This window comes from Symphalangus syndactylus, chromosome 8 (genome assembly GCF_028878055.3).
Source record: "Symphalangus syndactylus isolate Jambi chromosome 8, NHGRI_mSymSyn1-v2.1_pri, whole genome shotgun sequence".
NCBI lineage: Eukaryota > Metazoa > Chordata > Mammalia > Primates > Hylobatidae > Symphalangus > Symphalangus syndactylus.
The window spans coordinates 134,700,324-134,712,022 of NC_072430.2; the positions used below are offsets into that span (position 1 = coordinate 134,700,324).

At 44.4% G+C, this 11,699-nt stretch overlaps 1 protein-coding gene across 1 annotated transcript in view; it reads left to right on the forward strand.

Annotated features, from left to right (window-relative positions):
- The window catches only part of FBXO36 (F-box protein 36), an 86,939-nt gene extending 76,513 nt beyond the window's left edge, over window positions 1-10,426 (forward strand). Inside the window, exons 3-4 of the mRNA XM_055290927.2 lie at window positions 6,785-6,861; window positions 8,020-10,426. Coding sequence (XP_055146902.1) covers window positions 6,785-6,861; window positions 8,020-8,208 — 266 coding nt within the window. The 3' untranslated portion in view covers window positions 8,209-10,426. The remainder of the gene's footprint in view (window positions 1-6,784; window positions 6,862-8,019) is intronic.
- The last annotated feature ends 1,273 nt before the right edge of the window (window positions 10,427-11,699 follow it).

The following is an 11,699-nucleotide window of genomic DNA, read 5'->3' on the forward strand; positions in this document are numbered from 1 at the left end:
GATTCTCCTGCCTCAGCCTCCTGAGTAGCTGGGTGGGACTACAGGTGCTTGCCACCATGCCTGGCTAATTTTTGCATTTTTAGTAGAGACTGGGTTTCACCATGTTGGCCAGGCTGGTCTCGAACTCCTGGCCTCAAGTGATCCGCCTACCTCAGCCTCCCAAAGTGCTGGGATTACAGGCATGAGCCACTGCACCCAGCCAACCACTTTTTTTTCTTGTTTGCACACAGGGAAAGAAGGAAAACCAATTATTTCTGTTGTCAATCTAAGTTTTATCTCTGTTCCATTTACCTGTTACACACTTCATTTATAAGTTATTTTCTTCTTCTTTTTTCTTTTTTTTTCTTTTGAGACAGTCTCACTCTGTTGCCCAGGCTGGAGTGCAATGGCACCATCTCGGCTCACTGCAACCTCTGCCTCCTGGGTTCAAGCAATTCTCCTGCCTCAGCCCCCCGAGTAGCTGGGATTACAGGCGCCCACCACAGAGCCCGGCTAATTTCTGTATTTTTAGTAGACACGGGGTTTCACCATGTTGGCCAGGCTGGTTTTGGACTCCTGACCTCAGGTGATCCACCCGCCTCGGCCTCCTAAAGTGCTGGGATTACAGGCATGAGCCACCGTGCCCGGCCTTATAAGTTATTTTCATTTAACCACTTTATTTATTTATTTATTTATTTATTTATTTATTTATTTATTTATTTTTTGAGACAGAGTCTTGCTCTGTCGCCCAGGCTGGAGTGCAGTGGCGCGATCTTGGCTCACTGCAAGCTCCACCTCCCGGGTTCACGCCATTCTCTTGCCTCAGCCTCCGGAGTAGCTGGGACTACAGGCGCCCGCCACCACGCCCGGCTAATTTTTTGTATTTTTAGTAGAGACGGGGTTTCACCGTGGTCTCGATCTCCTGACCTCGTGATCCACCCGTCTCGGCCTCCCAAAGTGCTGGGATTACAGGCGTGAGCCACCACGCCCGGCTTAACTACTTTATTAATGAAAAAAAGGCTTTCTTTTCAAATTCTGGGGGACAAGTTTATTACCAAATTATTTGTGTCCAGTGCAGCTCCTTCCTCTGACCTCAGGGAGGGAGGTGCTCCTCTCCTGCTCAAGATCAGTGCTACCTGACACCTGGTTCCAGGGCCTACTCCTGGGAATCCCACTTATTTCCTTTCTCTTCTGTTTGTTGTTGTTATTATTATTGTTTTTTTAAGAAACAAAGTCTTACTCCATCACCCAGGCTGGAGTGCAGTGGCGTGATCTCTGCTAACTGCAATCTCCTCCTCCCAGGTTCAAGCGATTCTCATGCCTCAGTCTCCTGAGTAGCTGGAATTACAAGTGGAAGCCACCACACCTGGCTAATTTTATTTTATTTATTTTTATTTCTGTATTTTTGGTAGAGACAGGGTTTCACCACGTTGGTCAGGCTGGTCTCGAACTCTGGACCTCAAGTGATCAGCCTGCCTCAGCTTCACAAAGTGCTGGGATTACAGGCATGAGCCACTGCTCGGCCTATTGTTATTTTTTTTTAACTTTTAATTACCCAGCTTCCCCCATGTTGACGTCTTACATAACCATGGTGCATTTATAAAAACTAGGCAATTAATATTGGTACAATACTATTAACGAAAATACAGATGTTATTTGAATTTCATTAGTTTTTTCAATAATGTCCTTTTGCTGTTTTATGTGCAATCTAGCTTACTACACTGCATTTAGTAATTAAATCTTTCTCTGTTTTTTCCCCCCATACATTAATTTTTTTTTTTTTCTTTTTTGAGACAGGGTCTTGCTTTGTTACACAGGCTGTAGTGCAATAGCATGATTATAGCTCACTGCAACCTCCACCCTCTGGGCTCCAGTGATCCTTCCACCTCAGCCTCCTGGGTAGCTGGGGCTACAGGCCTGCGCCACCACACCCGGCTTATTTTTGTATTTTTTGTAGAGACGGGGTTTTGCCATGTTGCACAGGTTGGTCTTGAATTCTGGGGCTCAAGCAATCCTCCTGCTTCAGCCTCCCAAAGTGTTGGGATTACAGGCTTGCACCACCAGGTCCGGCATTAATTTTTTTCTTAAATCAGTTTCATCCTTCAAAAAACAAAAACTCTTTATCCTTATCCAATCTCTCTTCTTCAAAAATGGTTTACATAGCAGTGCATGCTCAGCAAACCAGCAGCATCAGTGACTTTATAATCCATGATGAAATGAGAATAATAAGGATGATATAAAGTTTTTGATAAAGCTAAACTTGTTTCATGTAAATGACCGTCTTTCAGTGGATGTTAGGTCTTTCCTATTTTGGGGAGGGTTAAAATGTTCCTTCTTGGCTGGGCATGGTGGCTCACGCCTTTGGGAGGCCAAGGCGGGTGGATCACGAGGTCAGGAGATCGAAACCATCCTGACCAACATGATGAAACCCCACCTCTACTAAAAATACAAAAAATTAGCCAGGTGTGGTGGTGTGTGCCTGTAGTCCCAGCTACTCAGGAGGTTGAAGCAGGAGAATCGCTTGAACCTGGGAGGCAGAGGTTGCTGTGACCCGAGATTGGGCCACTCCACTTTACCCTGGGCTACAGAGCAAGACTCCGTCTTAAAAAAAAAAAAAAGTTCCTTTTTTTATGAAGTGGTGGCAATAATACATGATTATTTTAAAAATTGTTCTTATTTGACAAAATGTGAGTCAGCAGCACCCTTATTTTGGTTCTTTATTATCATTTTATTTTGTTCTACTTTTTAAAAAATTCACTGGTCTTAGGATAACCCAGAATTCTGAGAGGTGTTGGTCTAATGTCAGCCTACAGCTCTTCTTTCTTTTTCCCCTCCATCCGTGCCTGCAAAATATCTCTGGCTTGTTCACAGCAGCCTTGTGTTTGTTGTATCAAAAGGGCCTGTTTCAGGCGTTCTGCTTCTTCTTTTTTTTTTTTTTGACACAGAGTCTTGCTGTGTTGCCCAGGCTTGAGTACAGTGGTGTGATCTCAGCTCACTGCAACCTCCACCTCCCGGGTTCAAGTGATTCTCCTGCCTCAGCCTCCCAAGTAGCTGGGACTACAAGTGTGTGCCACCGTACCCAGCTAATTTTTAGTATTTTTAGTAGAGACAGGGTTTTGCCATGTTGGCCAGGCTAGTCTTGAACTCTTGACCTCAGGTAATCGCCTGCCTTGGCTTCCCAAAGTGCTGAGATTACAGGCATGAGCCACCCATGCCCAACCAGGTCTTCTGCTTCTTGACTCATCTCTGCTTCCAGGACTCTGGTGGGTTTTCTCCTGGGAACCCCTTCATTGCTTCAATGGTTGCTTGTCCATGTGAGTCAGGGTGGCCATTTTACATTGCACTCTGGTCATGCCATTGTCCTGCTCACTGGCCCTTAATGGCTTCCTGTCATTTTCAGAATGAGGTCCACAGTCATAGCCAGCACAGCCACAGGGCCCTCGCCCTGCCTCCTGCCACCCTCTGCCCCTGCCAGGTCAGCTCCTTGCGGCTCTCTGTGTGCTGTGCTCTACTGTGCCTTTTGCTTTTGCTTACACTGCTCTCTTTTCCAGGAATATTCTCCTCCTGACTCATCCACTACCTGAATCTCCCAAATGCCCCTTGATTGGCTTTTGTGCTTGCTTGCCCCACCCCCTTGACTTGTCTCCCTGCCAAGCTCAAGGGCAAGGATTATGTCACCTAACTTCATATACCCACCTTAACAGAGTGTCTAGCCCAGAGTTACCTCCCAGAAAACGGTGGTTGAATGCTTCCGTATCAATTTTGTTTATATTTTTGAAAGAGAAAGTTGACGTCCATTGCAATGTTCAAATTGGAAATGTTTAAAAATTATGTATCCTTGTATATAAACTAAAAAGTTATTGCCCCTCCCAGTCCTGACCCTCATTCCTCTGATTCTCGTCTCTAGTGGCAACCATATTAACTGTGTTTTGCATGTCCTTCCGGAGGTATTCTCCACATGTAGAACCATATGTGTGTGGGATATGCGAGTACATATACCGATACACACACCCTTCTAAAAAGCATGTGGTAACATATTATATATTTTTCTTCATCTTCTACTTCACAACATATTTTAGACACTTTTAAAATATCAGTACTGGCCAGGCATGGTGGCTCATACCTGTGATCCCAGCACTTTGGGAGGCCGAGGCAGGTGGATCACTTGAGGTGAGGAGTTTGAGACCAGTCTGACCAACATGGTGAAACCTCATCTCTACTAAAAATACAAAATTAGCTGGGCATGGTAGCACACACCTGTAATCCCAGCTACTTGGGAGGCTGAGGCAGGAGAATCGCTTGAACCCGGGAGGCAGAGTTTGCAGTGAGCCGAGATTGAGCCATTGCACTCCAGTCTTGGCAATAAGAGTGGAACTCCATCTCAAAAGTAAAATAAAACATCAGTACCTATCAATATTTCTCCATTTAAAAAATTGCCATAGGATATCAACGCATGGACAGATTATTTATTTATTTATTTATTTTCCTGAGACAGGGTCATCTTGCTGTGTCGCCCAGGCAGGGTCATCTTGCTGTGTCGCCCAGGTGGCACAAACACAGCTCACTGCAGCCTTCACCTCCTGGGCTCAAGCAATCCTCCCACCTCAGCCTCTCAAATGGCTGGGACTACAGGTGCACACCACCACACCCGGCTAATTTTTGTGTTTTTTGTAGAGACTGGGTCTTGCTGTCTTGCCTTAGCTGGTCTCGAACTCTTGGGCTCAAGCAATCCTCCTGCCTTGGCCTTCCAAAGTGTTGGGATTACAGGTGTGAGCCACCACACACAGCGTAGATAATTTATTTAACTAGATTTTTTGTTTCCCCTCTGTATTTATAAATGATGCTCCATACTTTATATACAATTTGTGTTGCATGTTTATCTGTAGAAAAAAATTGCATAAGTGTAACTATTTAAAATAATCAAATAAATATACTGAAATATGCATGATATAGGTAGTGTACTGGGACTATAATATGTGCCTCCATGCATCTGGAAAAAAGGAAATAAGTGTACAGCTTGGGTCACAGACTATAACATTTCATTCATTCATTCATTCATTCATTCATTCATTCATTCATTTGAGATGGAGTCTCACTCTGTTACTCAGGTTGGAGTACAGTGGCACGATCTTCATTCACTGCAGCCTCCGCCTCCCAGATTCCAGTGATTCTGCTGCCTCAGCCTCTTGAGTAGCTGGGATTACAGGTGCCCTCCTCCATACCTGGCTAATTTTTGTATTTTTAGTAGAGACAGGGTTTCACCATGTCGCTCTGGCTGGTTTCAAACTCCTGACCTCAAGTGATGTACCCGCCTCAGCCTCGCAAAGTGCTGGGATTACAGGCATGAGCCACTGTGCTCATCCTGGCCCAAGAATTTGACCAATCGATATTAAGATTGTACAGATCAAATGTCTCAGGGGACTCTAGAAGGCTGGAAGCTTGCGGGAGGGGATCTCCTAGCATCACTGTGTGCAGGCAGTGTGGTGTGTTTAAATAAGCAGGAGGCTGGAGAGCTGGGTTCTGTTCTGTTCTTAGCTCAGCCACTCCCCAGCATGAACCTGGAACAGCATCGTTCTCCCTTCTCTTCTCTCAGCCCTGGTTTTGCTATTTGCAAAGGGAGAGGTTTTAAATAGATAAGCCCTAGGATTCTCTTCAACTTGACAATTTATGTATGCAAAATTCATGCACCACCACCAGGGGGAGCTAAACCCATGGTTAGCTGGGCTTTGGATCAGAGTAGCTAGAACTATGGAACCTTTCGTTTTGCAACCTGGCAACTACTAAGCAAAAGATCGTCAGGGTTTGGGAGTCATAGATGGGGGTATTTTGTACACCAACTTGTAATATAAAACAGAACTGTAAATATTTTCAGTATAAAATTTGTTGAGTCATAAATGAAGTTTTACTAGTGGAAATTTTAGCTCTTTTGAGAATTACTTCCTTTCCCCCCAAATCTTGTAGTTTTCTCCCATAATCTCTATTACAAGACACATTGATATCCTGAAACGTACTGTGCTAGTAATGGGATAGTAATCCACATCGGTGCTGGAGTTCAGATCTTTTAAAGGAGGGTCAAATGATCTGTTTTTCATATTAAGACATTTTTAAAGTTTTCCTTTGTTTATGTTTAGAATAGGTTGTAATCTGAGTAGAGGAACTAAACCTTGAAGGACTGTTAAAGGAGAGATAAGTTAATGAATGACCCATCTAACATCAAAATGTTTTGGGGTCTGTAGATACCGTATGATTCAGTGTTGCTGTTTAGCAATAACCATTATGTGAATATAATAGCTGTTGCTTTGATGTTTATGCAGAAAGGATCTTAAACAATTATGCCTTATTGTACTATTCATTTCTATTTGTAATTCGTTCTCTTCCCTTATTGAAGTACTTTCAGAAGAGCATGAAGTATGGAAGGAAGGAGTGGTGACCGCTTTCTGTTCAGAAGTGAATATAGTGGTGTCAGGAGGTAGAGATCACACTTACCCATTTCTTCCTCCCAGGATGTCAGGACATGGGGGCACAGCACAACAGGGCTGGCCAGGGCTGGTGCTGTTTGGGATAGGAGGTAGGATGGGCAGGGGGAAGCTGGGTATGGGCCAGGGAGGCTGCCCTGGTGCTCCATTATGAGGGGACAGCAATCATGCCTATGTTTGTGTGAACCCAAGATTTAGCTCCCACTTACAAGTAAGAACATGCGCTATTTGGTTTCCCATTTCTGTGTTACTTTGCTTAGGATAACAGCCTTCAGCAGCATCCACACTGCTGCAAGGACATGGTTTCATTCTTTTTTTATGGTGTGCAGTGGCAAAAGTTAACAGAAGAATAGAACATCTACATTCAAGACCAAGAAGTGCTCACACCTTGCAGGAACTGGAGAAGGTTTGGATCACATCACCGGGTGGAGCATCTTGATGAGTTGAAGTGCTGGCTAAAGACAGAGAGAAGATGGAGTGATGGGAGAGGGAGAAAGTTATAAATACAACTTCTGGCCGGGCACGGTGGCTCACCCCTGTAATCCCAGCACTCTGGGAGGCTGAGGCGGGCAGATTACAAGGTCAGGAGTTCGAGACCAGCCTGATCAACATGGTGAAAACCTGTCTCTATAAAAAAAATACAAAAATTAGCCAGGCATGGTGGTGTGCACCTGTAGTACCAGCTACTTGGGAAGCTGAAGCAGCAGAATCACTTGAACCCAGTAGGCGGAGGTTGCAGTGAGCTGAGATCGCACCCTTGCACTCCAGCCTGGGCAACAGAGTGAGACTCCATCTAAAAAAAATAGATAGATAAAAAAATAAATAGATAAGGCTGGGTGCAGTGGCTCATGCCTGTAATCCCAGCACTTTGGGAGGCTGAGGCGGGCAGATCACCTGAGGTCGGGAGCTCAAGACCAGCCTGACCAACATGGAGAAACTCCGTCTCTACTAAAAATACAAAATTAGCTCAGTGTGGTGGCGCATGCCTGTAATCCCAGCTACTCGGGAGGCTGAGGCAGGAGAATCGCTTGAACCCGGGAGGCGGAGATTGCAGTGAGCCGAGATCGCGCCACTACACTCCAGCCTGGGCAACAAGACCAAAACTCCATCTCAAAAATAAAAATTAAAAAAAAATACATGCATAGATAAATAGAGATGAATTGGAATTAACTAGAGGCAACACATTTCACCCAGATGTTGACAGTGACTGATGGGACTTGGCCACAGTGGGGTGGGGGTGAAGATGGAGAATAAACACATTTTCCCTTGCATGAGAGAGTGTTGCCTGGTGTGGATAGGAGCATGTTCTTTCTACTGCCGTCACTGGGAAGTTTAAGTGTGTGCGGAAGGGCATGTCCTTTAGATATATGTGCACTTAGATATTTGTGTCTGGTTCTTTTCCTCAAAGAGGAGGTTTCTCAAGGCAGGACCTGTGTCTGGCACAGGTAGTGTTTCTCCCAGTATCGCACAGGCAACAAGAGTTTGATAATGAGTTTGAGTGAGTAAATGGCTTTTACTTAACACATGTGTGCTGTAACCCACCTCTGACTTTTCCCACCCACAGCTGTGTATGTCTGATAAACTGTGGGAACAGATAGTCCAGTCGACCTGCAACACCCTCACGCCTGACGTGAGGGCCCTGGCGGAGGACACGGGCTGGAGGCAGCTATTCTTCACCAACAAGCTCCAGCTCCAGCGGCAGCTCCGCAAGAGGAAACAAAAATATGGAAGCCTGAGAGAAAAGCAACCGTAGGCACATGTTTTCCTACCAGCAGGGAGCTGAGGCATGGCTGTGTTTCTCTTCGGTGTCCAAATCTCTTCTGTCTCCTTAAGAACTAAGAGGTTTTGTTGATGCATGGAGCCATTTGAAACTCATAGAGGATTTGCACACAAATGCAGCAGAATCTGGCTCCCCAGTGCCTTGCTAGAGTCACCGTCATTCTGAGGTCAAATCATGGCCCAAGGACAAGAGCTGTCAAACAGGGAGCCCCACAGGCCATCAGCATCCTTATCCCACACCCACTAGAAAAGAGGCTTCTATTGTGTATAAACAAACAATAAATGATTATTAGCAGGTTTTTATTCGGTATCTATTTTATCTAGGCATTGGAAAGGGTAATGGGGCTTTTGAATTTTTTCCTGGCATTGTGTCATCTGAGTCTAGCCACGAAGCTGCTGGCTGAGTGTCCCCACCAGAAACCGTGAAGGGCGGGTACCACAGGAGGCACTCAGGGTGGGTGCAGTTGCCTTCCCAACTTTGTTCTACTCAGTCCACATTCAAGGCCCTGTCCTTGTGGGCCCAGGATGCCAGGCTCCATCCCCGCATGTAGACAGCTTCCGACCTGGTGCTGGAGCATGACTGGAGAAGTGCAGGCATCCTGCTTGCAGACCTTGCTCAAAGTACAACTTCCCAGGACTACTTCACATTGTTAAATAAACCTATAAACTTTTCTTTTTTTTTTTTTTTTTTTTTTGTATTTTCTTTTTAGTAGAGGTGGAGTTTCGCCATGTAGGCCAGGCTGGTCTTGAACTCCTGACCTCAAGTGATCCACGCGCACTGGCTTTCAAAGTGCTGGGATTACAGGCATAAGCCACTACGTCTGGCCAAAACCTATAAACATTTCTTAGAGAAATGCCATTCCCCAAAGGAATGTGAACAGCTGCCACTTTTAACAAGGATATTTAAGAAAACAGGCTATGAGTTAACTAAGTAAAAATGTAAATATGGTTTGCATGCTGTTAACATGGCAGAGAGGTAAAAAGAATACAGTCCTAGGGGAGAAAGGTCACTTCACTGAGAAGGCTTACTTAAAAATGTTTTTCTCCCCGCACTTTCATGATTATTAAGTACCCCTAGAAAATGAACTCATAGCAGCAAATAATCTAATGACTCCTTTTAGGTTACAGAGCAAGGTAGCTTTCTACTTCCACATCACGTTATAATATAGCCTTATAATTTCTTCTTTCCTGCAACCTCCACTTTCCTACCTAGGAAAACTCACATACCTCCGGTGCCAGAGAAACTGCCCAGGATGCACCGGGGCCCTGTGAACAATACAGAAGTTGTGGACTCTGGCTCTTTGTCCCACCTAAGTCCTTCCAGAAGGGCTCTACAGCATGGCTTAGTGACATTAAAAAAAAAAAACTGAACCCATGTTCATATCAAAAAAGATTTTAATCTTCATTCACACACCCTTAAAACCCAGTCACGGGGCTCCCCGGTGCCAGTTTGAGACCCTCAACCTAGCCCTCTCTGCTTCTCATTGCTAGAGGTACACACAGTCAAAAGTTTTCCGTGACTGTGAAATCCAGTGCAGTCTGCTTCCCGGCAGATGAGGAGCCTGACGTGGTTATGTCTGGACTTAGTCCAAGAACAGAGCAAAGCTCTGTCAAGAGACCCAGGCCTCATTCTCCACTCAGGAGAGTCTGCTAGGGCAGGTACCGGTGGCCAGCAGGCAGCTGAGATCAGGAAGGCACGTGCTCTGCAGAGCTCTGGATGCCTTGGCTCTCCCTGAGCTCCCAGATTTCACTCATGGCCTAATTTTCAACGACAGAACATAGGTTTTATCGTGAGGATGCAGACACAGCCACAATTATGTATGTCAACTAACTTCATAAATATGTAACTGTAACTTATTTGTAACATCAGTGCAAGGTGATTAAAGCTTCATGTGTAGTATTTTATCAACAAACAGATTCTGAAAGCTTATGACATGCGCAATAGTCGATCCAACGTCAATCAATAAGAACACAAATATGGCAATTTGAAAACGCTACGTATACACCTACTCACATATATATTATGCTTACAATATATACTTATATGTAGTACATAATAATACTACATATAAAAATGTTATAAAAATAAATGCTAAAGTAAATAAAAAGCCATTAATATGTTGACTATTGTTAAATAATAGCTAAAATAATACAGATTATTAAATTATTTTCATACTTACTTGCCCTAATAATCCGAGTGCCTTATTACTTGACTACAATTGTTTTTGCCGAAATAGAAACAGTAGCATCAAGTGAACATCCTGTGTATCCCCAGCATCCTTAGTGGTTGAAACACTTTGTCCCTCCCTACCCCATCTCATTTTCCATGTGAGGTTCCATGTGATGATCCCATAACATGGTAATAGGCAGCGATGGTCGTGACTTTCTGCTTCTATTAACAGCTTTCATGTGGATGGATAAATCTGCTTTATGTCTTAACATTTCAGAGTGAAACGCCACACAATTTTTTTTTTTTTTTTTTTTTTTTTTGAGGCAGAGTTTCGCTCTTCTCACCCAGACTGGAGTGCAATGGTGCAATCTCAGTTCATGGAACCCTCCACCTCCTGGGTTCAAGCGATTCTCCTGCCTCAGTTTCCTGAGTAGCTGTAATTACAGGCGCCCGCCACCATGCCCTGCTAATTTTTGTATTTTTAGTAAAAACAGGGTTTCACCATGTCGGCCCGGCTGGTCTCGAACTCTTGACCTCAGGTGACCTGCCCGCCTCAGCCTCCCAAAGTGCTGGAATTACAAGCGTGAGCCACGGTGTCCGGCCTTACAGCATTTTATAATCTTGCCCTTTCTCATCTTTTCGATCAAATGTGTTTCTACTCTGTTCTCATTTACCATTGTAATTATACAATACTGAAAATTTCTGATGGTTTATATATTTAGTGTTATAAGAACAATGTATTAACAATAGAAAATATGTATTTTTAATTTATAACGAAATAATGAACATACTTTACTTAATGTCAAGTTCTACTACTACTTTTTTCTCAAACAGGTTGGCATATATATGCATTAAGCCTCAGCAATATAGAATCCAAAATGTTTTCATTCTCTTTTTTTTTTTTTTTGAGACAGAATCTTGCTCTTGTCACCCAGGCTGGAGTGCAATGGTGCAATCTTGGCTCACTGCAACCTCTGCCTCCTAGGTTCAAGCGATTCTCCTGCCTCAGCCTCCCATGTAACTGGGATTACAGACACGTGCCACCACACTGGGCTAATTTTTGTATTTTTAATAGAGACGGAGTTTCACCATGTTGGCCAGGCTGGTCTCAAACTCCTGACCTCGTGATCCACCCACCTTGGCCTCCCAAAGTGCTGGGATTACAGGCCTGAGCCACTGTGCCCAGCCTAAAATGTTTTCTTTTACTGAGTGGGCCCCAGAACTGAGGCTGAGATGATCATGTGGGGAGGGACTGCAAGAAGGGGTAAAGACAATGCACCAGGTACCACTTGTCA